The following is a 26,247-nucleotide window of genomic DNA, read 5'->3' as shown; positions in this document are numbered from 1 at the left end:
AACTGAGAGACTGAAATTTTTGAGGGCTACATATCATACAAGACAAAAAAGGTCACTGGGCCAACCTGTGCCATTCAAGACCACAGGAAGTAAGAAAACAAGTCAGGACTACTACACTGAGAGTCTTGGGATATAAAATGTTTGTATCCAGTCTTCACTAGAGTCTAGAATAACTGGATGGAGGAAGAATCTGTCATGGAAAGAACGAGAAGAGATTTAGTTCTGACAGGGAAGGTGATTCCACTCGCATTCCATGTGAATATGAAGACCGAGCCTGGGTGGCCACAGGGCAGACAGACACCAGATGACAGGTAACCAAGTTAAAGAAATTAGTCAGCAAGCAACAGGTTTTGGTTTTTGGCATATGTGTGTTTGTCCTTTAATAGCGGCTGAACAGGGCTACCCCACCAGTAAAAGAGTGAGAGACTTAAAGCTTCATTTACCTCTTTGGGGTCCATTGTTTGGGAGAGAAAACCTCAGAATATCCACATGTGCCTTCTTTCCCAGTTTTAATAAAAATATCAGTTAAGTAAGTACAATGATCCCTCCCTATCAGAGGAGCTTTAAAGCTTAAAAAAAATTTTATGGACCCTAATATTGAGGAATCAAAAGAAGCTTCTCAACATTATTTAGAAATACGACGCACAGTCTCAGTAATTTATCTAGCTCCTAAGTTTCTGAATAAAACAGCTTATTTATGGAAAATCTGATAAGAATTTTATTAGCTATCGCAAGAATGTCTGGACTTTTTTCACTCTAAACTCATGTGTTTTTTGCAAACCACATCATACTAAAAAAAGTAACAATAACTCACCTTCGTGGAAATTTTTTTTTCTGAGATAAATTTCATCTTATTCATTTCCTTACCCCAATTTTAATTGACAAACTCCCATATATTCCACTAGGTGGTAGTATAGAGAGCATAGATGGAAAATGGGGAATAATTCTATAAATTAAATCTATTTCTGGAAAAAAAACTCCATAAACTTTCAGTAATACATTTATTCTTAGCACACAGGTAAATTATAGATTAGAATTTTTCCATGCTGAGAGAGAGGCTGTTTATGTGTACTAACATTTTATTTTCTAAAGTTTAAGCACTGTTAACTCATGTTTTATGAGTATATCAAGTACTGGTATTGATCACAACTTAGTCACCTTCATCCTTAAATGATTACTTATATTGATTGTCTTTTCATGAAAAGTCAAATTTACTGAAAATTATCAAACACGATGCTTTAAAAGAGAGAATAAATTAAATGTAACTGCATCAGGAAGGGAGCTTGGTGATTGGGTTTCTACCCTCAGGAACCATTATTTTTTTTCTTTGTCTTAATTTTCCCTTCTATCCTGGAAGACAATTTAAATTCGTGCCACTGCTACAATTATGAGTAACATTTATTATAAAATGGTAATCAAATGGCATTAACAGAATTCTCTCATGACAAGGTACGCTTCTGATCAAATCAAGTAAAAGTCATACAGATAGAGAAGATATGAAAGACAACAGCTGACAAGTTGTATAAATCAGTTTCAATAAGCTTCATTTCTTTATAAACACTTTGATTTTTTATTCTTCTCTGCCAATTCTTTGATTATTTTAATACATAAGAAACCAAAGAGGGCTTTTTAAAAGCCCCATGAAAATGAGGAATATAAAATCTCAGATGCAGAGTATATAACGTCTCAAGGGACCACAATGACTTTGAAATTAAAATTCTGATGTGTAACAACAGATACGTCTTACTTTATATCTCACAGTTAAATACATATACAAGGGTATTAAATATGTATATATTTTGCACGTAATAACAAGACACTGGGTGTGATGAAAAATAACGAGACATCACAGTGAAAAGTACCACTTATGTCTGAGTCAGTCAGAAAATTAGTTTATAGAATTGTCAGCGCCTCCCAGCTCACGGGCTCCGCACCTCACTCTACCCCAACGTGGCAAAAATGTCTAGCCCTAGAGACCAAGGGGTTCATCGAGTCTCTGATTGCTATTTTCCAAAAGTATGCTGGAAAGGATGGTAACAAGTGTAAACTCTCCAAGACTGAGTTCCTGACCTTCATGAATACAGAACTGGCTGCCCTCAGAAGAACCAGAGGTGTCCTTGATGCATGATAAAGAAATTGGGCGTCAACTGCAATGAGCAGCTAGATTTACAAGAATGTTTTAATTTTACCGGCGGCATGGCGGTATCTTGCCATGACACCTTTACTAGTTTCCAGAAATAAATTTGAGGAGGCCTAGAAGCAGGTCTCCACACTACCCCCTTTCCTTTCAGCCCCTCCCCCCCCACCTCCATCATCATTTCTTCACAGATCACATATACCCTGAGCCCAGTGCAGCCACCATGCCGGGCCCCTCCTGCTGGTAGTAATAAACATTATCATTTTTTAAAACACCAGCACACAAAAGTTTCTAAAGGCAGGATTTCAGAGGTAATCTGAACAACGGCAGAGAGCTCAGCAAGCTAAGAAAATCATACGTTTTAGCCTGGAAGGCAGAGAAGCACAGTAACTTTGTGGAGACTAAAGAATAATTCTGCCTAGGCAAGGCGAATAGGAGAGACAAGGAATAAAATAATTGGGAATAACAAGGCAACATTTTTTGGAAAAAATGGTATGACTTTTTTGTTAATCTTGCCATTTTTTAAAAAAGATTAGTTAGAGGAGAAAACGGTAAAGAATACTGGACTGATGGGTGCTGAAAGAGACGTGAAGAGAACCAGAGCCTTGAGTGTTTGTCACCAAAGGAAAAACAACTCCATGTAGTTGTTTTTGTAGGAAAACCTGACAAGGTGAAAGATTTTTTAAAAAAAACCTTCAATCATTATACAGTACTTTTTGGTTTCTAAGACATTAGTCCAATAATCTAGGAAGTTAACAATTATAATTTTTAAGTGGGAGAAACTGACATTCAAAACAAATGATTTGCCCAAGGCTTCACAGTGATTACACTCTAGATCTTCTACTCAGAGCTCTTGTTACAATATCAAAATTTAAGAAAATAAAACAGTGAAGTCCCCAAGATTTCCTAATCTGAAGAGAGCTCAGACTGGGGTCTCCCTCCCCATTAGCACTCACACTACGCATCCCATGCTCAAATCACAGGGAACCTTGTTCCCTTTCTCTTCTTCCTCACCTTTCTACCTCTAAATATTCTCCCCGTTATGAATGAAATGTGTCTGTCCCCAAAATTTGTATGTTGAAACCCTAATCCACCCACCCCCATGTGACTGTATTTGGAGATAAGGCCTTTAAGGAGGTAATTAAGGTTAAATGAGGTCAAAAGGGTGGAGTCCTAATCCGACAGGGCTGGTTATCTCTGTAAGAGGAAGAGACACCAGAGGATGAGCCTCAGGTCCTCACCCTGCCCCCTTTCTTTCTCCCCTGACACAAAAGGCCCTGTGAGGACACAGTAAGTAGGTAGGCATCTATAGGGAGGCCTCACCGGAAACTACCTGATTGGCACTTTGGTCCAGGACTATGAGAAAATAAATTCTGGTGTTTAAGACACCCAGTCTGTGGTGTTCTGTTATGGCAGCTGGAGTAGACTAAGACATCCCCTCTCTCCCCTAAGTAATATAAACCCTTCAATGTCAATTTAAATATCATTTAAATGTCACTTCAGGAAATGAGACCTGTAGACAAGGATGTAGGTGCTTGTGTTATTATAGCGACCTGCACTTTCTTACATTTAGTAAAATGGTTATCACACATTCTTACAACTGCTTATTTAATCCTCTGCCTTTTGCTAATCTGTATACTCACTCCATGCAGTACAAGATCATCTTTGTCCCCTATACATAGCATCGTACCTTTTTATACCAGGTTTACTAAATATTTATCGAACAACTGTCTGTTTTAAAAAGATGTTGTTTTCTAGGAAAACAACATGACTATTTACCATACTTGAATTATTTTGATTTAAAAAAAATCTTATGCTAACTCTAATATGTTGCATTGACACCATAGAGAAAATGTTCCTTTGTTTCTTGCCTGATTTCCTTTAGTGCTGGCCTCTAGACAAATAGATAATTAAAATGCAGACAATGAAAAAATATCATCTGGGAAGCTAAAGTCCAGAATTTTCTGAGGCTTGCTATAAAATGGGTTAGGGATAGGGCTGAGTTTATTTGTTTCTCAGTCCTATTCAAAGAGAGAGATAGTATAGATTTAACACTTGACAAAAACAAACAAACAAACAAACAAACAAACCCTGAGCAGTCAACTCTTTTTTAGTTTTTTAAATACAAATAATATTAAAAAGTTAAAAGAAAACTAAGATAAGGCGAAAAAGACTAAAAGAATACAACTGTCTTACCTTATATTATGTAAAGGCAGTGATGACTGCTCACAGTATTAGTATAAGGATTAAATCAGATAATCTGTGTAAGGCACCCAGGGCCAGATTTTTTTCAGGCATTCGACAAATAGCAATTTTTATTATTGTTTTGTAAATAACTGATAATAGCAATAGCAGTAAAATAAATTCAATATGTACCAACACATAGCTCATTAGGATGACATTAAGATGATTGTAGATATGACCATAGAACCACATTCAACACTCAGTGTTAGAATTGTAAAAAATGAGTACTTCAGTAAAAGACAAGGATTATTATGCTGATGACCTAGAAAAACCAGGTTGGTAAATTTGAATTCAATCATAAACAGAAATTTTAGCCTGGATTATTAAGCACCTAATCAAGAACACCTGATGGGGAAATACTCAGAAGGAGCCAGAATGAGTCACTCTTTAAAAAACCATGCTTCATTTCCCTTTCTGAAATGACTCTAGATCAAGGGTAAGCTAACTTCAGCCTGTGGTCCATTTTGTTAAAAGTTTTATTGGAACATGTGTACTCATTTGTGTTACCTATGGCTGTTTTTGTGCTACAAAGGCAGAGTTGAGAGTTGAACAGCTACCTAGCCCTTCACAGAAAAAGTTTGCCAGCCCCTTTTCTAGATGACAAGACAATGCTACAAGAGGCTTTTCCTTGTGCCAGAAATGGCCTCAAAATCAAGATCTCCTCACTGAGCTAGACCCAGTATTCAGACTTTGTGATTCCAACAAGCCTGGTTCAATTGACTGGGCCAAGCATGGTGCTCAGCCTCAAACAGAGAGACAAATAAGACCAACATAGGGAGCTGACAACTGCCATCAAGATGTACCCCAAATTGGCAATTTCCACCCACCCTAGTCAACCAAGTAAGGAACAGAAACCTGAGGGGACTAATAAGGGGAAAGGATGTTACACTCGAGGGAAAAGCTTTCACAAAGACAGTGCTATCTATGAAATAAGTGTGTGGGGGAAACTACAAGCTAGAGGGCAAGGTGAAGGTGGGGTGTGTGGATGTTCCTCCACCCAGTCAAATATCACTGCCTGCCTATGCTGTCACCCTTAAAAGTAGAACCACAATAGAAGTATAATTTGGGAAATCTTTTGAATATTTTAACAATCACTTTTCCCTTTCTTCTGGATCATTTCTATCCGCTTAAAAATATGCCATAATATCTCCCATCTAAAACAAACACACTCCCTTACCCACATGTCCCACTCCAGGCATCCATTCATTTCTCTGCTCCACTATATAGTAGAATTCCTCACAAAATTTGAACATACTCACCATCATAACCTCCCCTCCTGTCATTCTCTCTTGAATCCATTACATTCAGGCTTTCAACCCCTACCACCTGGCTGAAATATGCTTAGCAGTATCACCAAGAACCTCCTCATTGCCAGATCTGAGAGTCAGTTCTTAGGCCTCATTTCACTGGTGCTACGGGCAGAATTTGCCACAGTTGATTATTGCTTCCATGTTCTTCACCGAGTACACCAAGCCCTCTGGTTTTTCTTTCCACCTTACACGGTACTTCTCATTCTCAGCTGAATCCTCTATGCTCACTTTCTTCTAAACGCTGGCTTGCCCCAGGGCTTAAAGCCTGTCTTTACATCATTATCTACAGATCTTCCCTTGATAACTTCACCCAGGCCCTAGGCTTTAAAGGCATTTTATGTTAATTATTAAAATGTATCATTTAAACTCCAAACTCTCCCCATCCCTGAATTATAAATCTATTCATCTACTTAATATCACTAGCTTAAATTACCATGTTGAAAAATAAACTCTGATTCCACTCATCATCATGCCAAAAAATAAACAAAAATAAACCTTCTCCCTCACTCTTCCCTGTCCCAACAAACGCTCACTATCTAGTTGCTTTGGTCCAAAGGAAAATTTGACATATCTCCTCTCACACGCACATCTAATCTACCAGCAAATTGTGTGAACTGCAATAAATATCCTTGAATATGTGTCTTTATGTGCAGTAGGGGATATGCCTATAGCATATATTTCTTGAAAAAAGCCTACATTTTTAAGATTCCCAAATTAAATTTTTCTGCTTTACTCAATTTACCAAAAACTGTTCTAATGTTTGTTATAGCAGCATAATGGCTGATCAACAGGACACTGGTTATATGCTACCATATTACACAGATTCTAAGATGTCCATTATTTTTCACATTTAACATGTGTGAAATCTGGGCTCAGCATTTTGCAATTGCTACTGGCTAAGCAGCACAGCAGTCATGGCAGAGCTGGGATTGCCAGACTTGGAATTACCTGTTCATACTGATGGTAACTCCAATGGCTTATGGGCACTGGTAATGCTATACATGTTGATTTTGCTATTTAAAATACCTTCAAAAAAAGTTATGGTATGATTTGGCACTAAAAGAAAGGTTACCACATAGAAAGGCACAAAAACAGAAGCAGGACATATATTGATATTAGTGAAACAAATACGTGTAATAACATTAAACGAATGCAATTCAATATTTTCTTGCAAAGTAACAACTGAGTCTTCTAATGGGACCTACAGTAGGAAGTAATCCATAAGAAGATAAAGCTGTTTTAGCTTTTATTATTAAGATACATAATAAAAATAAAATGCCTATCACAAGCCCAGCAAAGTAACTGATGGCAGGAGAAATCACAGATTTCTTCACAAAACATACATTAAAAAAAAAAAGGCTGGTCTAATTAATTCATGAACTCTCAAGATTATCAGGAAAATACTGTGTCATGGTTTAATTGGCAATATTTTTCCACTTCAGTGCATAAAATAATGGTACATCTTATTATAATTTATGGCATCCTATATTCAATTAGGTATGAAATATGTGTACAATGGAATACCTTACAGCTAGAAAAATAGAAAAAATAGAGGTAGATCTATGTTTACCGATATGGAAAGAACTTCAAGACAAATTATAAGTACAAAAACAGTAACACAAACAAAATTGTTCATAGTATGCCTATATATTTGTGTTAAAAAAAAAAAAAAAGAAAAGAAAAAAGAAAAAATAAGAATGGGGGCAGAGGAGAGAAGGTACAGACAGGGAGCCAGAAACAGCCTTCATCTATGGAAACGTGACATATCAACAGCTGGCATTGTAAAGCAGCGAAGAAAGGATAGACAACTCAATAAATAGTGATTGAACAACTCAATGACCATGTGGAGAAAGATAAAATTGAGTCCTTCACACAAAGTTCACTTCCAAATGGATTTCATTTAAATGGAAAAAGCAAAACTTTAAAATGGAAGTATGACCTTAGAGTAAGGAAGAATTTCTTTTAAACATAAATATCGCAAAACATAAAGAAAAAAATAATTACATTAAAATCAGTATTTCTGTTCATCAAGACATGGGTAAGAGAGTGAAAAGGCAAGCCACAGACTGGAAAACTATCTGCAATACATTTATCTAACAAAGGATTTGCCATAGACTGGGAGCAGGGAAGTGACGTTTGCTCAGCACTGTATGCCTAAATCTAGCTCAGTGGCTGACATATAAAAGATGCTGCAGTAGAGAGGTTAAGAACCTAGGCGTTCCTATTCAACCTCTTTGGGCCTCAGTTTCCTCATCTCTAAAATGATGCCAGTAGCATATACTCACAGGGTTGTTGTCAGTCAGTGTACAGAAAGCACTGAGCATAATTACACTTAGAGCTTCATAATGCCAGTGATGGTGATGATGATAAACTGAATTATTATATTTCATCAAAGAGAACCAGGAGTTTCCTGAAAAACAGCAGGACTTTCTTGGGATGGAGAGTTAAGATGGGCCTAGGGCATCTTGCTGAGAAACAATAACTCTTCCAATAATTTTCTGGGTTGTGTATTTCAAACTGCTTACTGCAGTCTTATATGAGGAAACAAGGAAATGGAATCCCAGTTAGGGAACTGGGACAGAGTGTGGTAGATGCCCAGCATGGAGAACTATGCAGCAGTTAGAAGTGATGGACTGGAAACAAACACAGTAACCTGGACAGAAATGAAAAAACAGTGCTGAGGGAAAAAGTTAAGAAACAAAATGAAATCTGTAGGACAAAATCATTTATATAAACTAAAATTACAGACAAACTAATAAGAGATACTTAAAAATGCATACATAGCAAAAGACTATTAATTTACTATATGTGAATGATTTCCAGTCAGGAAGAGGAGACGAGTGGGAAATGAAGACAGAAGGGAATAAAACAACAGAGGGACTTCGTATGCCCTATGACAGTAAGTGCCATGAACCAAGGAGTATAATTAGTAACCAGGTGTACCACAATTCCAAAGAGTAAAAATAAAGATAATAACAACAATCATCCCTGTGATAAACTTGAAATGGACAAGAACAGCCTCAAGAGGGTGTCCACTGATAGGAGTGGCCTGATAAATAACAAGCTGTTTATCGCAGGCCATAACCAATGCAAATAAGCTGGATCTCTAAAAACAGACTCAAGGTTTGAGATACTAAAATGGAGCTGTTATTATAAAACATGTTAACAGAGTTATGCAAATGAGAACTTAATATTGTTTTTAAATAGTGTAATGAATATATACATATCTCAAATAAGGTTGCAAAAGAATACATTAAGTGTGAGCAAAATCCCAGTTAATGATTACAGATTGCTGCTGTAACACCTAGTTTTCAAATCTGTTCAGCTTCCGTCGTTTATAGAGGCTAATTGTGAAAAAAATAAGATGTATAAACAAGTATAAACAAAGGCAGTGAATAAAGGGAATTCTTTTCATGGGAACTGTTATGATTATTGGTTAAATTATGAGTAATTAAAGATTTTAAAGGTGATAAAAGGAAAAGAAAGTCATGTCTATATATTCTTATTCCCTTAAGTCCCCTGTGTAGTGCACCAGAAGTCAAGGGGTGGACCATTTGGCAGCAAGATGTTTAAATGCGAGCTCTAAGGAAAATTTCATACTGAAAGATTTCCCCAGAGAAGTTGTAGATGGGGAAAATGTGTATGTGAAGTGATTTTAAATGTTTCTACATTGCTTGAAGTGCATTCTGTGCATCTGAAGCTGGTATTAACCAAAGCAGAATGCTTTTCTAGTTGAGCTCAACTACAAAAATGTGTTAATGGATTTACTTAGGGGCAGTCCAGTGTGGAAGCATGAATTCATTTAATATGAGGAATTAATCAACTTCCACATGAGCGAAGGTCAGTTTGTCTTTGAGTGCAGCTGAAAAAGTCAAATCTGCCAGTAGCTTGCAGATCTATGGTTACAGCCTGGGAGGCTATCTGTGCCATCAGACTCAACTCTTCTAATGATACTTATTTAGTACTGTCTCACTCCACCACCTCTCTAATGGAGAAAATATGATGAAATGGGACTGAGATCAATTGAAAAAGTAGAAGGCTAGGCGCAACGATGAAAGGAATTTGAGTCTGTGGTTGTACATATTTTGCTATTAGCTGTGGTCAAGACACCTGTACACTTACCAGAATTACTGAGGAAATAAAGGCGTGTGTGTGTGCGTCTGTCTGTCTGTCTGTGTGTGTTCATACAGCTGTACCTGCCTAGAGTTGCTAAATAGGGTAAAGTTGGATATAATAGATGTTAAAATCAGCAAACCTCAGGTTCTATAGATGTAAGGTTGCTAGGTATCCAGTACTGAACCTGATGGTCATGTCATTTTAGCTTCTTATCTGATAAAGTAAAAATTTAGAATCTGTTCGTGTAGATGTTCTTTATTTAAATATTATGATTTCAGATTTTACCTTAATTTGCAATTGACACATAATCAGCAATAGACTGAAGCACTCAAGCTTTTAGTTTCTCTTTGTTTTTAACTCCCTATAAATAAATATTTCGGAAGATATTGATTAAAATGATGAAATACTTTCTTAATGAGAAATCTTTTGGTAATATGATTTTATGCTTTAATTTAAATGTTTTACAAGAAGTTAATGTATTAATGTTTAGTATTTTGTTTAATAATGTAAATTTTATAGAAATGATTTTTCAAATTTCCACCTGCGGGCAGCATGGTACTTTTGTTGGCAATCCCTACTCACTGGTTATAGGGGAAGAGGGCACTCCACTCCCTCTCCTTACCAAGTAATCCCAAGACTTCAGGAAGCAGCTCTCCCTCTTCTAAATTTCAAAACCATTATCACCTTGACCCTGAAGAAGTACTGCCAGGACCAGAGGCACTACATTGGCAAACCAAGGAAATAATGGTTAGTCTTGATTGGGGAAAGGCAAACAGCCTTGTTCATTGTTCATTCCTTTACTCATTTATGTTTGGATCCATGGCTGCTTTTGGGCTATAATGGCAGAGTTGAGTAGTTGTGACAGAAGCCATATGGGCCCAGAAAACTTAAAATATTTACTATTTGGCCCCTTAAAGAAAAATGTGTGCTGACAGGTGGTCTTAATAGAAAGGAGAAAGAAGTCATTAATGATATCACTGGGGGATGCTTCAAATACATACTTGAAGTTTCACACAAGGATAAACAATAATAACTTGCCCACCAAAGTACCCCAAAACAGAGAGTCAGCTGGCACCTCAGTTCCAATGAGTGTAGGACGAATATACAGACTAGCAGATGTTGAATATGGGACCCATTCTTGATCCAATTTCACAAGTTGTTGAATACACTCTAAAAGCTCTTCCTTGTCAAATCTCTGGAGGAATGAAAAACATAATGAGTGATGGAATTTTCTTTCATTGTAATAATAGGAAACAATCCTTATGAACTGTTAAAAAAAAATAATAAAACCAAACAAGAAGTTTTTTCTGTTACTCTCCCCCACACACACATTACGATGGGATGATAGATTACTTAAATGGGGAAAATAAAAAATTGGATCCCTACCTCTAACCACATCCAAATATCAACTATAGTTGGATTATACACTTAAGTGTGATAAAACATTAAGACTTATAGAAAATATATAAATATCATGGTCACCTTAAGGTAGAAAAGATTTCTTAAAAAAGAGACATAAAGCACAAATGAGAAAGGAAAAAAAATGGATAAAATGTGACTATTTAAAACTTAAGGGCTTCTGTTCTTCAAAAGAGGTAAGCAGCAAACTGGGCGAGGTTATTTGTAACATAACCAACAAAGGATCATAACTGGAATATGTTAGCAAAAAAATGAGAAAGAGGCAGATGACACAAGTGAAAAATAGGAAAAAGCTAAAAGCAATTTATTTCTAAGGAGAAAAAGATTTTCATATACTAAATTGGTGACCATTTGAAAAATCAGTAGTTTCTATTCACTGGGTAAGAGAGAGAAACATACTTTCAGAGATGTATGTAATGGATGGGTTATCCGAGGTACAAATGAAGTCAGAAGAATGCATCTGAGTAGACCTCATGACAATAGGATCTGGCTATTTAAATGTTAATTTTTAACATTAATCACAGTGTACTAATATTATAGAAACCAGGACTGCCAATTATATAGGATGTATCATCACCATGTATCACCTGATTGGGTCTCTGGTACTGCTGTCTAGAGAAAAGATTTAATTGGACAAGAACTTGACTAGAAATTTTAAAATTTACATCCAATTTCTTGCCCTGTCCCTTTATTCTGTGAGACTTTAAGTAAGTCCTTTAACCTCTCTGGGCTTGAGTTTTCCTCTCTGTAAAAAGTTACTACTACAATTAACAATACATACCTTCTTGACAGTGACTTACTATTATGATTAAACTGACGAAGAACGTAAGACCACATAACACAGTTTGTAGCAGAACTGATGTCCAATGAATGTTACTCCCCCCTGCTTTTCCTTCTGTCCTCATTTTAAAGTTTTCCCCAGTGACCTGTCTATAATGGTAGAATAGTGAAACCAGGACCAGTTCCAAAGAACTTACCTAATTTCCCTTCTGCTACCATATTATGGCCTCTAAAGGAAGTAGGTGAAGCATGGTTTACAAAAACAAGGTGAAGGATGAACCTGACTAAAAAGTAATAGTTACTTGGATTTAGCTGTTCCCAGGCTTCTTTAATGGACGGCTTGGGCTTGATTCCTGAAGGTTCGGTACTCAGAATATGTAAAAGAAGGAAAAGACTTCTTCCATTTCAGAAAGTCAGCCTGGTCATGTCTCAAGGAATGAAAGTAATCTATGTCACTTCCACCTAGATATTAATCTTAGCAACTAAATCTAACCCACCTTATAATGAATTCTGCTCTGTAACAATGGTATAGCCAGGATCCAATGGCCATGAGAAACCAGTTTGATGTCATTTTTTAAAATAAAACTTGGGGTAAATATCAAAATAATTAATTAAATAAGTGCATATTTGCTGGTGTCCAAAGCAATTAGGCAAATATCCCCAAAATACCTGTGTGGAACACCATGTTTTCCATTTTCAATGTTATAATTTCATACATTTTTCAATTTTATTTATTTTAATTTGACACATTTTCTTATTTCTTATCTTTTTATCTACCATATATGCATTAGTCCCTCTCGGATACTCAAAGAAATAGACTGTGAAATTGCCAAATGGTATTGGTTACTTCCTTAAAGTAAATCAGAAATAACTTCAGTGTTCATATGATTTGTACTGAATATCTAAGTATTCAAAAATGATTCTTTTCGTTGTAAACTCACAGTGAACCATTACGTCAAGAGAAACACAAAAGAAATGCCTAAATTTACATACCGGCAAAGTTGCTCTTATAGCAGACTGGTGCATTCTATCCATGTTGAGGTCTGGTCGAAAGAGTCTAATTTTATTATCTACTCCTCGAAATGCCTTTGTCCCTTCAAATAACTGAAGATAAAAGAGAAATAAAACTTGGAGGTTAACTAAATGAAAACATTCCCTATGTTCAACAGACTGAATTATCTATGGGCACTCATCTCCGTCATGTAAAGTGGTTGACACAGACCTCAATCAGAGATCCCTAACTCTAGAAAAGCCAAGAGTTGAAAGACTGGGTATAGTAATTGGGATAAAAAGAAGTCCTTGTATTACCAAAACCTGGTGGGAAGTCAGAGTTATCCTGTGCTCAGCAGGAACCATATTGCTAAGTAACACATTAATGGAGACTGGAAGAAAGCATCCCAGTTGCACAACTGGAACTAACTGACCAAACAATGGAGATGGAAACCAAAGGCCTTGGGACCCCCGCAAAATACCCATGTATCTTTTCATTTAATCTGGCCCATTCAAATTCTGGACAGTAAACAATCTAGATGTGACCAGCACTGGTTCAGTCTCCTGAATCACCTTTCTTAAAGTGCAGACTCCAACAAATCATTGTTCAGGGATGTGAAAAGACTGGGAAGTAGGTACATACTGACAAACATGGAGAAAGGAGAAAAATCAGTAATTTTCATGGAAAATTTTAACATAGGTTCTCTAAGTAATCAACAGAACAAACAGGCTAAGCTCAATAAAGATAAAGAAGATTTGAACAACAGGAACAACAAGCTAAAGTATTGGACATACAGAACCCTGTGGACACCACCTGTAGAATGCATATTCTTTTCACATGCTTTCCACCAGAAGATATGTCAGAAATCAATACCAGAAATATAACTAAAAAATATACACATTTTGGAAAAGAAACTCATTATTAAAGAAAGTATGAGTAAAAGAAAAAAAATTGGTAATTAGAAAATATGTTGAACTGAATGATAATGAAAAGTAGGGCCTTTAACAGGCTTATATATATAGCCTTAAAGCTTACATAAGAAATATGAATCATGTAGCACAACTAAGAAGCACAAAATTCAATACTGTAAGTGCAAATATATGAGAAATGTATTAAATATAATACGAGTAAAGCTTTCGTTAAAAGACAAGGTTGTCAGGTTGGACTTAACTGATAACATTTGAAAAACATCCAAAACAAAAAGAAATAGAAAACAATATCCCATACAGATACTTTCTAAAATAGAGCTGGTGGGTGCACCTGATAGTTAAATAGGTCCTGGAGATCTAATGCATGACAGTGATTATAAACAATACTGTACTATAAACTTCAAAGTTGCTAAGAAACTAGATCTTAATTGTACTCATCATAACAAAGAAATAATAATTATGTGACATGATAGAGGTGTCAGCTAAGGCTACAGTGGCAACCATACTGCAATATGTAAATATATCAAATCCACACATGTACTATAAATGTGAAATATACAAAAGGATAGCACAGCATGACAAATTTGGATTTATACCAGGAATACAGATTGGTTTAACATTAGAAAATCAATTAATGAGAATTCATTATATTAACAGTTGACGTAAAAAAAAAAACTATATGATCATCTCATTAGATGTAATAAACACATCTAAAAAAATCAAATATTTATTTATGTTTTTTTAAAACTTCCTTAAATAATTAAGAAAAAAAGGGAAATTCCTTAAGTGACAAAGGATAGCTATAATAAGCTTGCAGTAAACATACTTAATGGTAAAATTTAAAGCTTGCCTTTTCATTTTAGGAACATCATAAATTGCCTCTGTGACTACTTTAATTCAATTATTATACATCTAGTATAATAAGGCAAGAATAATGAAATAAAAAGCATTAAATTTAGATAAGAAAAATCTAGAACCTTGAAACATTGATATTAAGTATGTAGGAAATCCAGAAAAAAAAATGACATAATCTCTTGAAATTATTTGTTTAGTCTAAGTAGCCAGATGCAAAATTATACTCCTATGAAACAGCAGCAGTTAAAAGATAATACTATTTACAGTAGAATTACTTAGATGGAAAAAAATCTAATAAAAGAAGTGAAAGGCCCATAAGGAAAATATAAAACTTTACCAAGTCATTAAAGACCTAAATATAGAAAGCAATGTCACATCAGCTCATGGATAGAAAGGCTTAATATGGTAAAGATGCCAATCCTTCCCAAATTGATTTATATATTCAATGCAATACAAATGAAAATCATGTCAGGGTATTTTATTTTCTTTTAACAAACTGAATTATGAAAGTAGACTCACTTAATGAATTGAATCTAAAAATCATATGAAAAAGCAAATGACCAAGAATATCCAAGGCAGTACTGAAGAGCAGAATAGAAAGACTTATTTTAGCAGATATCAAGACTCACTATAATGATTTGGGGACTGAGAGTGTGGCATTCGTGCAGGTACACAAGTAAAACATTGAAACAGAATAGAGACCCAGATACACTAGACAATGGAACAAAAATGGAGATCATGAAGCGGATGTATGCATACATGACAGAGGTGCCATGACATATCAGAGGGAAAAGAATAGTCTTTTGAAATGGTGCTTGAACAACTGGGTATCTGTAGTGGATAGGAAGGAAGGAAGTGGAGGAGAAGGAGGAGTGAGGGAGGAGTGGAGGGAGGGAGGAAGGAAGGAAGGAAGGAAGGAAGGAAGGAAGGAAGGAAGGAAGGAAGGAAGGAAGGAAGGAAGGATCAGACACCTACTTCATATAAAAATCAATCTAGGATTAAAGACCTACCTGCGAAAGACAAAAATATAAAAAGATATCTTCATAATGTAAGGTCAGGAAAAGAATCTTTAAACAAGATACAAAAGTACCAAACATAAAGCAAAGACTGCTAAATTCAAGTTTTAAAAACTTAAATATATTTCTTGCCATCAAAAAATTATGTAGAGAGTAAAAAGAGCATGGAAGAAGATAGTTGAAATACATATAACCAACAGAGGACCCCTCCTCAATCATTAGAAGATCTGAGAAGAGAGATGACAGTAAAATATTAAAAGTACAGGCTTTTCAATTGCTAATTTTCTTACCAACTGTCCTTCCTCCTTGCTCTAAATGATTTTTTACTGACATAGAAAATTCAAGTTTATTTTTAAAAAATTTAAGTTCTTACAACATACCTTCAACTTGACTATCTAGGAACAGTTTTAAAGACATTTATGACTTCGTGAATAAATGTGATGAAGTCCAAAAGCTATTTTAGCAGGGGGAGCTACTTAGGGTCTACAATGAAGAACAAGCATTTTACAATCCATAATTCCTGTGTACTTACCTCCACTGCATAGTGCAGAGCTGACGAGCCAGGATGCAAGGACAGGTTTTGAAGAGGCTTGATATGTGGTTTCTCCCATCCAAACTCTGAGGACCACTCAACTGTCAACATGTGATCGGTGAAAACAGTTCCAAAAACCAAAGTATTTGGGTCTGGCTTTTCCTTTAAAATGGTGGCTGGTGTGATTATTAGATCTTTAGCCTGGTGAAGAAAAATCAGTACCAGTAAAGAGTAACTGAATATCTACATGATACAGTGGGTAAACAGACATAAAATTTAAGTCATTGGTCATTAAAAAGTGAAATTCATACCTTTTGACCACCTTTACTCATTTTCCCCATCCCCTACCTATCCTACTTGACTTTTAAATAATGGCAACTAACTAGGAAATTTAACAAATCATGCCTGCACTCCGAATTTGGCCTGTTGATTGAAATCTTGGCAATGTACACTGCCTAGCAAACAACAGGACCAAAATTCAGTGATATTTAGAAACAGAGACAAAAATAGCAGATGGAGTAAAATGATGCAAAAAGGAGAACACATCCCTTCTTCATTGCTATCATAAGGCTCATGTTGAGCACTGGGGAAATAAGAAAGGGGTGTCTTCTATAATAAATACAGCAACACTAAGAATAACTTGTTAAACTAAAATGAACGTCATTAAGAACTGAACTTTTAGCTGACAGTTATACTTCAACTCCCCGAAATCATTCTTGCATCTAAGACTTAAACCCCCAGGGTGCACTGTAAAAGAAATGAGCAGAGCAAAGCAACTGTTTTCCTGGTTGAAAATAGAGGAGTAAAATGAACACTAACATATTAATCCTCTGTTCTGTGTTAAGGAAATGGTGAACAAAGAATCTCTTATTGAAAGAAGAGTAATAGGAAACAACACCACACAGCAGCATTTCACCACCACCCCACACATCTTGTTTGTTACAAATGACCAAACCTATAAGCATACAAATCTCTGCCAATATCATCACTAACTGTATAACAACAATAAAATGCTGACAAAAAAAAACACAGGCAAAAGAGGTTTCTAACCACTTATAAAATAATATTAACTAAGCACAGGATCAACCACTTCTTTTAATACACAAAAGTACTCATTCCCACACCCCCAAAATCAAATACAGAACTTCACTCTACAGCCTAAGCTCTCATTATTTTTTAAATGATTTAGTTATATCTGATTAATTCACTGCCTTACAGCTGCCTTACTCATTTGATAAATTATACATAATAATGTTTTATTTTTAGAATAATATTCAGGCTGAAAATGTATTCTAAAACAATCAGAAAGCTCATGTTACGAATCTAAAATGGAACACAATATTTCCTCCATAACGTGGTCCTTATTTCTAATATTCATATTACTTTCAACTTCTTTACTTAACCCTTAATTTATTCAATAAGATTAATGCGTGTTTATCATTTTATTTAAAAATTTGACTGTAAAGAGGGGAAGAAAAATGAAAAGTATAAAGTCCCCAACTACTACCCTAGCCACCATTCTCACTTCCCAGAGAAGACCTCCATTAACAAATTCATTGTGTATTTTTCCTATATTTCTTTGCATCTTTATTACCTTCCAGGTCATTTATCATTCTCATAACATTCAAGGATCCCAAGTATTGCACTGATTTCCTTTTTTTTCTACTACTCGTTAATGTTTTAGATAAACCTTTTACTTATCCTTTACCAATACATTCGGCTGCAAGTAAATCAAAGACTAATAGGAGTTGGTTTTCTCACATTAGAAGTCTTGGAGCCAGGCCTGGCAGTAATCTGTAATGTCAAGGTTCTGTGATTTTCCTGGCCTTCTCCAAAGGGTCAAAAAAAAAAAAAAAAGAGGCTGCTGTAACAATAGCGTCAGTTTTAACAATCTAATCAAAGTCCAAATAAAGGGTGGGGAGGATGATACCAGACATGTCTGTTCCTTTTGATCACAAAAGCAAAAATTTCTCAGAATTGTTTAGAAATCTGTCACATGGATCTCTCTAGCTGCAAGGGAGGCTAGGAATGCATGTTTGCCACCCAGGGCTAGTTAATGGACTGCAAACAAAATCAAGGTTCTGTTAACAAGGAACATGGTAGGGCTATATGTGGGGTACACAGTAGCCCAGTGCCTGAAAACATACCAGTCTTTATGCATTCTTGTTTACGTACCTTTGTCTAACATGGAAGGAGAGATGAAAAGACTAAAACTTGGCTACAAACGCCCTTCCACCATCACCTGTTTCTCCCTGCCATTTCCTCCACTTATAGCACCACTTGTAGTGCCTCCAGTTTGACCAAACTCTTCTTTCTTCCTCCAGCAGTAAGTATGAAAACTGTAGCACCCCATCTGGTTCAGTAATCTGTTGTTGTATGCTCAGCTTTCAAACCGTCTAACATTTGCTTTACTTACTGCTCACATAACCCCCCTATGTGGATAGCTCACCCTCCCAAATGCTTGGTTTGGCTCTATAAATCTGTTTAATTGATATAAACAGTTAGGAAATGGGAGTCATTTTTCTTTATTGTTAGTCTTTCATTTAGCGCAGTAACTCTTATAGATACCACCTATGTCCAATTCTTTTCTAAATCACTAAACTTGGATTGCTCTTCCTGGTTTGGGATATTAATATAATAGACCACTAGTTTTTATTTTTAAAAAATCTGTACTTACTATAGTTCATAAAAGAACTTTCTATTGTTGTTATAAACCCTTAAAAAATGAACTTTAAGAATGGTCATGCCCAGTATATAATTTTTACTTTTGTGAACACTCTCCTTAAAATGTCTCTGGACCACCCGTAGTGGCCCAGAGAGAGCAAGTTAGTTAATGGAAAAGCGGAGATACAGAATAAGGTGTTTTTATGCTCAACCTAGTGCTCTTATAATAATAACTTGCTAATACTAGTTAAGTTTCGAGAAATTGAAATAATTATATAGAACCAGATACTAGTTCTATTTTAGTAAACCACTACATTCTTTTGTAAGACATGCAATTTCTTAACGATGTGAATAGCAACTCTCTAACTTTCTGGTTGCCCTATATGCAGTTTTACAAAGTATTGCACTATTGAGTAGCTTCAGAATTTCATCCAACTGTCCTTTATTTGAAAAAAAAATCCCACAATTCTAGAAACTAAAAATAATAGCTTTTCACCTGAGCTCAAAGAGAAATTATCTAAGAATACTAAATCTAAACAATTAGGTGATACAGTTGAATAAAGGTCAAAAGTAAATTAACAGTATTAACTAAAGGTGTATATTGGTTTTGAGCAGGTATGAAATGCAATTCTAAGGAAAGGAATCATTGCCATAAAAGAAACAAATTTCATAGTGTTTTTTAAAAACCAATTCTTATTTTTATATTTCCTTTCCAAAGACAAATAAAAATTAACTACTTATAAAATGATACTTTCTCCTGCCTAATTAATCTGCCTCTCTCTGATACTCCATATACCCTGATAACTTCAAGTCAGGATATTTCATACCATATGCTTGTGGAAAAATCTGGAAGACAACAATGACTGGATTGTGAAATGGCAAATATTAATAAAAACAGGGTATATTAAAAAGCAACAATTTCTTAACTCAAAATGCATGGTTGGGTACCCATTCACTCTGCAATGGAGAAGCCTGTAGCAGGCTAGTGCAACTTGGTTGAGATCGCCTGAGGACTTGTATTAGTTAGCATTCAGGCAATATCTTTTGTACACCACTAAATACTGCATCTGTACATCTCTGGACTGGCCACAATACTTACACATTCAAAGACTACCTCTGCATTACAATTGTATCTGAAATTGCATAACTTTGTCCTACAATAAGTGCATATATATACTCGGAAAGCATTAGGTGCTATGTTCATTATATTTTAGAGACATTCTTAAAATCTAATAAGGAGGAGAGAATTCCAGATTTGATGTGTCACTGTGGAGATCTGTAAAGAAAGGGGAATGGAAAGAAACAGACAGCTGATCTCTATGAAACATAGAAGGTCTGGAGTCTACAAAAAGATCTCACAGGATCCCCCAGTAATAAGGCATCTCATTGGTCAGCCCTTTTGGAAAACTGCACTTTCACTGTAAAATGACCACGTCAAAATGGAGGAGGGGATGTAATATGAAAATTACCATGAGAGACCCAAAGGCAATTTAAAATTTATTAAAGGGATAAATCACGAGAAAAATACGTCAAAAGCAAAGATGGTCCTATAAAATGCACCATTTTCTCCCCTAAATCATCCATTTCATTTTTCATTTTCCTCATTACATATGCATTATGAATATAACCACCATTACAACTCATGTTTTGATATGTAAATACACAAATGTAGAATGTCAATGTGACCCCCCCAACTGCAATCTAATACATAGAAATCAAAATTAACAAATAAAGATTTACATTATGAATTCTTTACTTTGCAAAATTATCCTATTTATAAAGGTATAAAGGTCTTTTGGGAAAAAATTATATTTAGCTATACACTTTAAGGAATTTATTTACTGTATAAGATGACCCTTAGAGATTATCAAGTAGTAGTCCCTTTTATCACGTTTTTTCAAGGACCTTAGATATCTCAATATCTAAGTCTGCAAAATGTATTAGAGCTTCGTTTTCAAAGACTAGCAAAGTAGATTGGCTATGGGCTTAAAAAGGATATTATCTTTAAAGGACCAGGAATAATATGGACAAATAAAATTTACAAATTTATTTTAATAAAGAAATTACTATATTCTATTATGTTTTGGTTTTTTAAATACCTTGAAAGGAGGGACTTTATCTTGAATATATTTTTGGATTTCCAAAGCCCAGAACAGTCCCTGGTGCATAGTAAGAGCTGGCTGTGTGTGTAAAATTGATGAGTCCAGTTTCACTACATTTCTGAACTCTGCCAGGATGTGAGATCATTAGGACATTCTGTGCTATGGATGACAATGGACAGTGACTGAAACAGGCAGCAAGGGAGCAGAGGGAGGCATCAAGCAAGAGGAGAAGCAAAAACGTCCATGGTTGGGAGAGGAAGCGGTAGAGATAATGATTTATAGAGAAAAAAATACACCTTACATTTGTATTTTTATGATTTTCAAAGTAATTTTACAAGATTATTTCTCATTTGCTTCTCACTATTACTCTATGAAGTATGAAATTTAATATATAAACTCCATAATTCAGAAAGAAAAAGAAAATACAACACTTTTATTGTAAAACGTTAGGTGTTGCTTAAAGAGAAAACTCATGAGTTTAACTTTTCACAAGTGGAGTGAGGGTTATACTTATTACACAATCAGATAAACCTTCAAGTGAATGAAAAGTCACGAATTGATTACTTTCCAAGAAAAGTTTATGACTTGTGAAATAATATAAGCAATTACCAGGTAATTTTAGATGTAATGAATATGCTATTGCTCCCCTAATTATTTTCTCCTTAAGAGTGGAATTTAAAATGCATAACAATAAAATAAAATAAATAAAATAAAATGCACGACGGTATATCTAACTACTATATAACCCGCACAGTGAAAATTGCCCCAAATCTGAACAAGAAATGGATTTATTCAGTTGAATTGTTGTTTCACTTAATCTCTGGCAAATAACTTACCTTAAAGGTCCCCATCACTTCCTTTGATCCTGCTTTTCCGGTACATTCTTCCGCGCATCCATTATTGCAGTCCTTAAAGAAGAATTAAATCCATTAAGTAAAACCAGGTGGGTAATTGGGGCCTGGGGTAATCAACATCACTTACCATTACAACGCGTGCTCTGCTCAGGTACCCAAGCAACCAGGAAAAGGAGAATCGAACACCCACACACGGGCCCCAAATGAGAGCGTCCTGTGAGTGCTGCCCTACGCTTCCCACCCTGTCCGAGGTTCGTGGCTGTTTTTGTCCTCCACCGCTAGCTTAGGGCAGACTGCTTAAATTCCAGGTTCGCCCTACAGAGCCACGGTTCACCAGCAAAGAACAAGAAGGTAATTGTCTCCCTTATATCCGAGTAAATAGTCTAGACTAGGGTTTTAAGCCATTTATAGAAAAATCTCCTGGGCGCGCTCAGCCTCGTGGTCTTGTCAATCACTGGCGCACAATAGCAAGCCTGGAAAAGGGATGGGGATGAGAGCAAACCATTTTCTCCACAGGGTCCTCCGATGCAGGCGCACGAACACCAAACCCTACTGGTAAAGGACAAAACATCATGGAATTGGGGTAATTTATTTAAAAGATACTTAGGGACACAACGGAAGAGGGGTGAATTGAAAAAGGTCCAGACCTGCAGACCTTTAAAAAAAAGATTAAAAAAAAACCAAACCGCCTAATCTGCTAAGTAACTACGAGAGAGAGGGAAGAAAGGAATCCAAGGGGGCAAAAGGCTGCGGCCAAATATTTTGGGGGGCGATGGCACGCAGGATGTGACTGTCAGTTCTGGCAGCCCAGAAATCTTGCTCCCGCCTCCTTCCCCAAAACAGCTTCCATGGCGACCCTCACGTCCCCGGTGGCGGTCCGCGCGGCGCTCCGGGGCGGGCCAGCGGTGGGGCTTTCGACCTGTCCCGCGGGGGTCCCTCCCAGGCAGAGTTCACAGGCTGAGACTCTAGGTTTCGGGCAGGGCTGGGGGAAGAGACGCCTCAGTGGGGGCGGGACGGCGGTGCGAGGCAAAGCAGGATGGTGCAGGAAACAGCAGCGATGCTCTTCCGACACCCTGGGTCTAATCCGCCGCTTTTCGCAAACCCCCGCGCTGGAGGTACCTGGTGGGCTAGGGCCGCGGCGGCGCGGGGCAAGCTGGCCATGGGGAGGCTCCGGGAGCGCGCGGCTGCGGAGAGCGGCGGCGGCGGCGCGCAGAGCGCGGCTGGACGCGAAAGCGGGCGGCGGGGCGCGGGCTGCGGGCTGCCACCGCCCGGGGCTGCGTGCCAGGGCGAGGCGCACACAACCACGCAGCCCCTCCAGCATCACTGAAGGAGGAGTCTCCACCCGTCGGGTCCGTGTCCTTACTCAGTTGGAAAAACCGAAGCCCTAGTTCCTGCCACTCAGGCTGGGGCACGCCAGTACGTGCCACCGGACAGCGCCTTTCCCACTGCAAGCACTTCACGAACATCCTTACTTATCAAACAACCCCTGGATGAGCGGCCAGGAAACGCCCCTCTCCTAAGGCGAAGGCAACCTAAGGGAAATAAATATATTCACATTAAGGCAGATTTTTTTTGGTCCACAAACCGAAAAAGGGCAGTTTCTCCCTCACCCCCTCCACCCCTCGCCCCCAGGGGAATTCGTAGCCCGGTTTGGGCAGTTGTGCATGGGCTGTTGTCTGCCACCAAGCCTCATGTACAAACTGGTGAGATTTGTAACTCGGGGGTGTTGCGAGACTATCAGGCTCACAGTTCCCTAAGAGCTGTTTCTGCTCAAAGACCTCGATGCAACTTTGATTCACCTAGTCATCATTTTCGGGCAAAATAGACTATCAAGAGCTCCCAATGAAACTGTTTTGACAGTTTTCTGATGTAGGCCTGTGTTAGCAGTGTTTAGAAAGAGGACTGGAAAATTGATGTTTGAAACACAGCTCGGGTTAAAAAGACAAAAGGAAGATGTAATAGCTATTGTCTCCTCTGATGTATTTTCTTGAGGCAAAGTCTAAATTATGACTCAGTGGCTTTTAAATTAGTAGGAAGTAGTGACCTGGGCTGACTTGCTGTTGAAAAGAGGACAGTTTATTCTGGATAAGAGCAGTTAAATCCATCTGGCTTTAGAATTGATTTCATACAGTCCTAAAGACAATATAGCTGTAATCTTATCGGAGAACAACATTCAGTTCTTCCTCCCTACCTCCCTCCCCTTCAAGCTGCAGAAAAGTCTCTTCTATTGGGGTGGAGGCCTGAGCTCCAAAGAACATACAGCTCAGGCAGATCATGTACATCAAAAAGTGGCAACTGTCACTGGACACATGGAGTCTCCTTTTAAAAGAAATTTAAAACCAAATTTTAAAATTAAAAAATAAAGTACAGATTAAGTAAGTAAACTGTAGGGCCACCAGTTTGGGACCCCAGCCCAAAGCTTAAGAATAAAAATCCCTTAGTTGAAGAATTATAAACACCTTATTTACATTCAAGTTTGATTTAAACTGTGAGTACACCAGACATTCATTGAGCCTGTTACTATTTTAAAGGTAGTCACTACACAACTTCAATTTTCTTGCTACTTTAAAGGTTACCTGTAAATCAAGAAAGCATATATATTACAAGAATAGTATTATTAAAGAATGACCAGTGCCACTTCTACCTTTCCTCCCTTTCAGAGCCAAACTGTGAAACTGCCATCTGTATTAACTGATCCCTATTTCCTCCCGCTTCAAGTTTGACTTATATCCAATATCTCAACTAAACAAAGTTCCTAGTGGCCTTCATTTTGTTCTACTCAATGGTTTTGCTCCCTGTGCATCTTTATGGCTGCACCTATATGATGATGATTCCCAAATATATATATTTTCATTCTACCTCTTTCCTGAGCAGTAAGTACTTACAATAAAAAATCTAAAGTATTTGTGATGTATGTTACATTTGTGAAAGCACTGGGCTGGGTGCTGGGGATGCAGTATGAGCATACTCCATCCCATTATCATGAATTGCCTCCAGCCAGGTAGAAAACATGTTACTTGTGTTAAAAAGTATTAAATAATCTCACAAATGTAAAATTGCAAATTTTACAAGTGCTACGTATGCTTTGAGAGCCTCTAATAATGGAACGTAACAAGACTCAGAACTGGAAAAGCTTTCCAGCAAGGGATCCTTAAGCAAGGATCTGGAGGATAAGAAAACGTATTATAGGAAGGGGTGAAGAATGTCCAGGATGAAAGTGAGTTTCAAGCGGAAAGGACATCTCTGAGAAGAGAAGGAACATAGTGCTTGCAAGGGCGTAAGAGACCCAGGGCTGGGTAGAGATAAACAGAGGGTGCTTAGTCCAAGGTGAGAGTGCAGAGGTAGGCAAAGGGCTAATAGTGCCTTAGAGAGTGAGTTAAAGGGTAAGTTTCCCCCAAAAAGGTAAAGACGTGACTGTCATGTAGATATAAAATGAACTTGTATTATAGTTTTTTAAAACTCATTTAGTGAAATTATTACCAGGGAGATGTTAAAACTGACTCAAAAAATAGACACGTTTCTAGGTCAGGAATAGTGAAATGAGTTTGCTAATGGACATAAAACTGCCTTCTTTCACAGCAAGGAAGAGGAGTTAATCGAACTTCGTAATTTATTTGCGTGTCTGCGATAAGATTTTGCAGAAACAATGAAACAACGTAAAAACACAATGAAGGGGCCCATTGAATCTTAAAAACAAGAAAAACCACTGAGAAACAAACTGATAGATACACAGAACAAATTCATGGTTGCCAGATGAGGGGGATGGGTAAAAAAAGGTGAAAGGGATTAGAAGAACAAATTGTCAGTTATAAAAATAGGGAGATGTAAAATACAACATAAGGAATATAGTTAATAATATTGTAATAATTATATATGGTGTCAGGTGGGTACAAGAATTATTGGGTGATTACTTCATAAGTTATATAAACATCTAGTCGCTATTCTGTACACCTGAAACTAATATAATATTATATGTTAATTATGATTGAAAAATAACTTTTTAAAAAAGAAAAACCACCGAAAGGTTAGGATTAGGTATAGAATGGAGGGGGCGAATTGACAGGATTGAAGTGCAGTCTGGTTGTAGTTTGGAGGTTGGAGGGGAAGCCTGGGTGGAGAGGAATGGGTTTATGAGGAAGCTATAACAGAACCCACCTATGAGACGATCCTATTAATAAATTGGACTTGGCAGGTGATAGGTGATATAGATGGAGACAAGCAGTCAGATTTCAGCAATCTTTAGACAGAATGGATACAAGAAGAAATATGAGAGAGATGCCAAGGACAGCTCCTTGAAT

General features: G+C 36.9%; 1 protein-coding gene across 2 annotated transcripts in view; it reads right to left on the bottom strand.

Annotated features, from left to right (window-relative positions):
• The window catches only part of BCAT1 (branched chain amino acid transaminase 1), a 74,962-nt gene that overhangs the window by 26,012 nt on the left and 22,703 nt on the right, over positions 1-26,247 (bottom strand). Inside the window, exons 1-5 of one of the 2 annotated variants that reach the window (XM_039882485.1) lie at positions 23,069-23,142; positions 21,932-22,003; positions 16,330-16,530; positions 13,000-13,110; positions 10,883-11,002 (exon numbers count right to left, since the gene is read on the bottom strand). In XM_039882485.1, the coding sequence (XP_039738419.1) occupies positions 10,883-11,002; positions 13,000-13,110; positions 16,330-16,530; positions 21,932-22,003; positions 23,069-23,110 (546 nt within the window). In that variant the 5' untranslated portion in view covers positions 23,111-23,142. Of the gene's footprint in view, positions 1-10,882; positions 11,003-12,999; positions 13,111-16,329; positions 16,531-21,931; positions 22,004-23,068; positions 23,143-26,247 lie in introns of those variants that run through there. The other variant, XM_039882486.1, reaches the window with a different exon arrangement.

The sequence above is a fragment of the Pteropus medius genome, unplaced genomic scaffold (genome assembly GCF_902729225.1).
Source record: "Pteropus medius unplaced genomic scaffold, Ma_sr-lr_union100, whole genome shotgun sequence".
Taxonomy (NCBI): domain Eukaryota; kingdom Metazoa; phylum Chordata; class Mammalia; order Chiroptera; family Pteropodidae; genus Pteropus; species Pteropus medius.
Note: the sequence above shows the minus strand (reverse complement) of the source record. Positions and strands in the feature narration are given on the sequence as shown.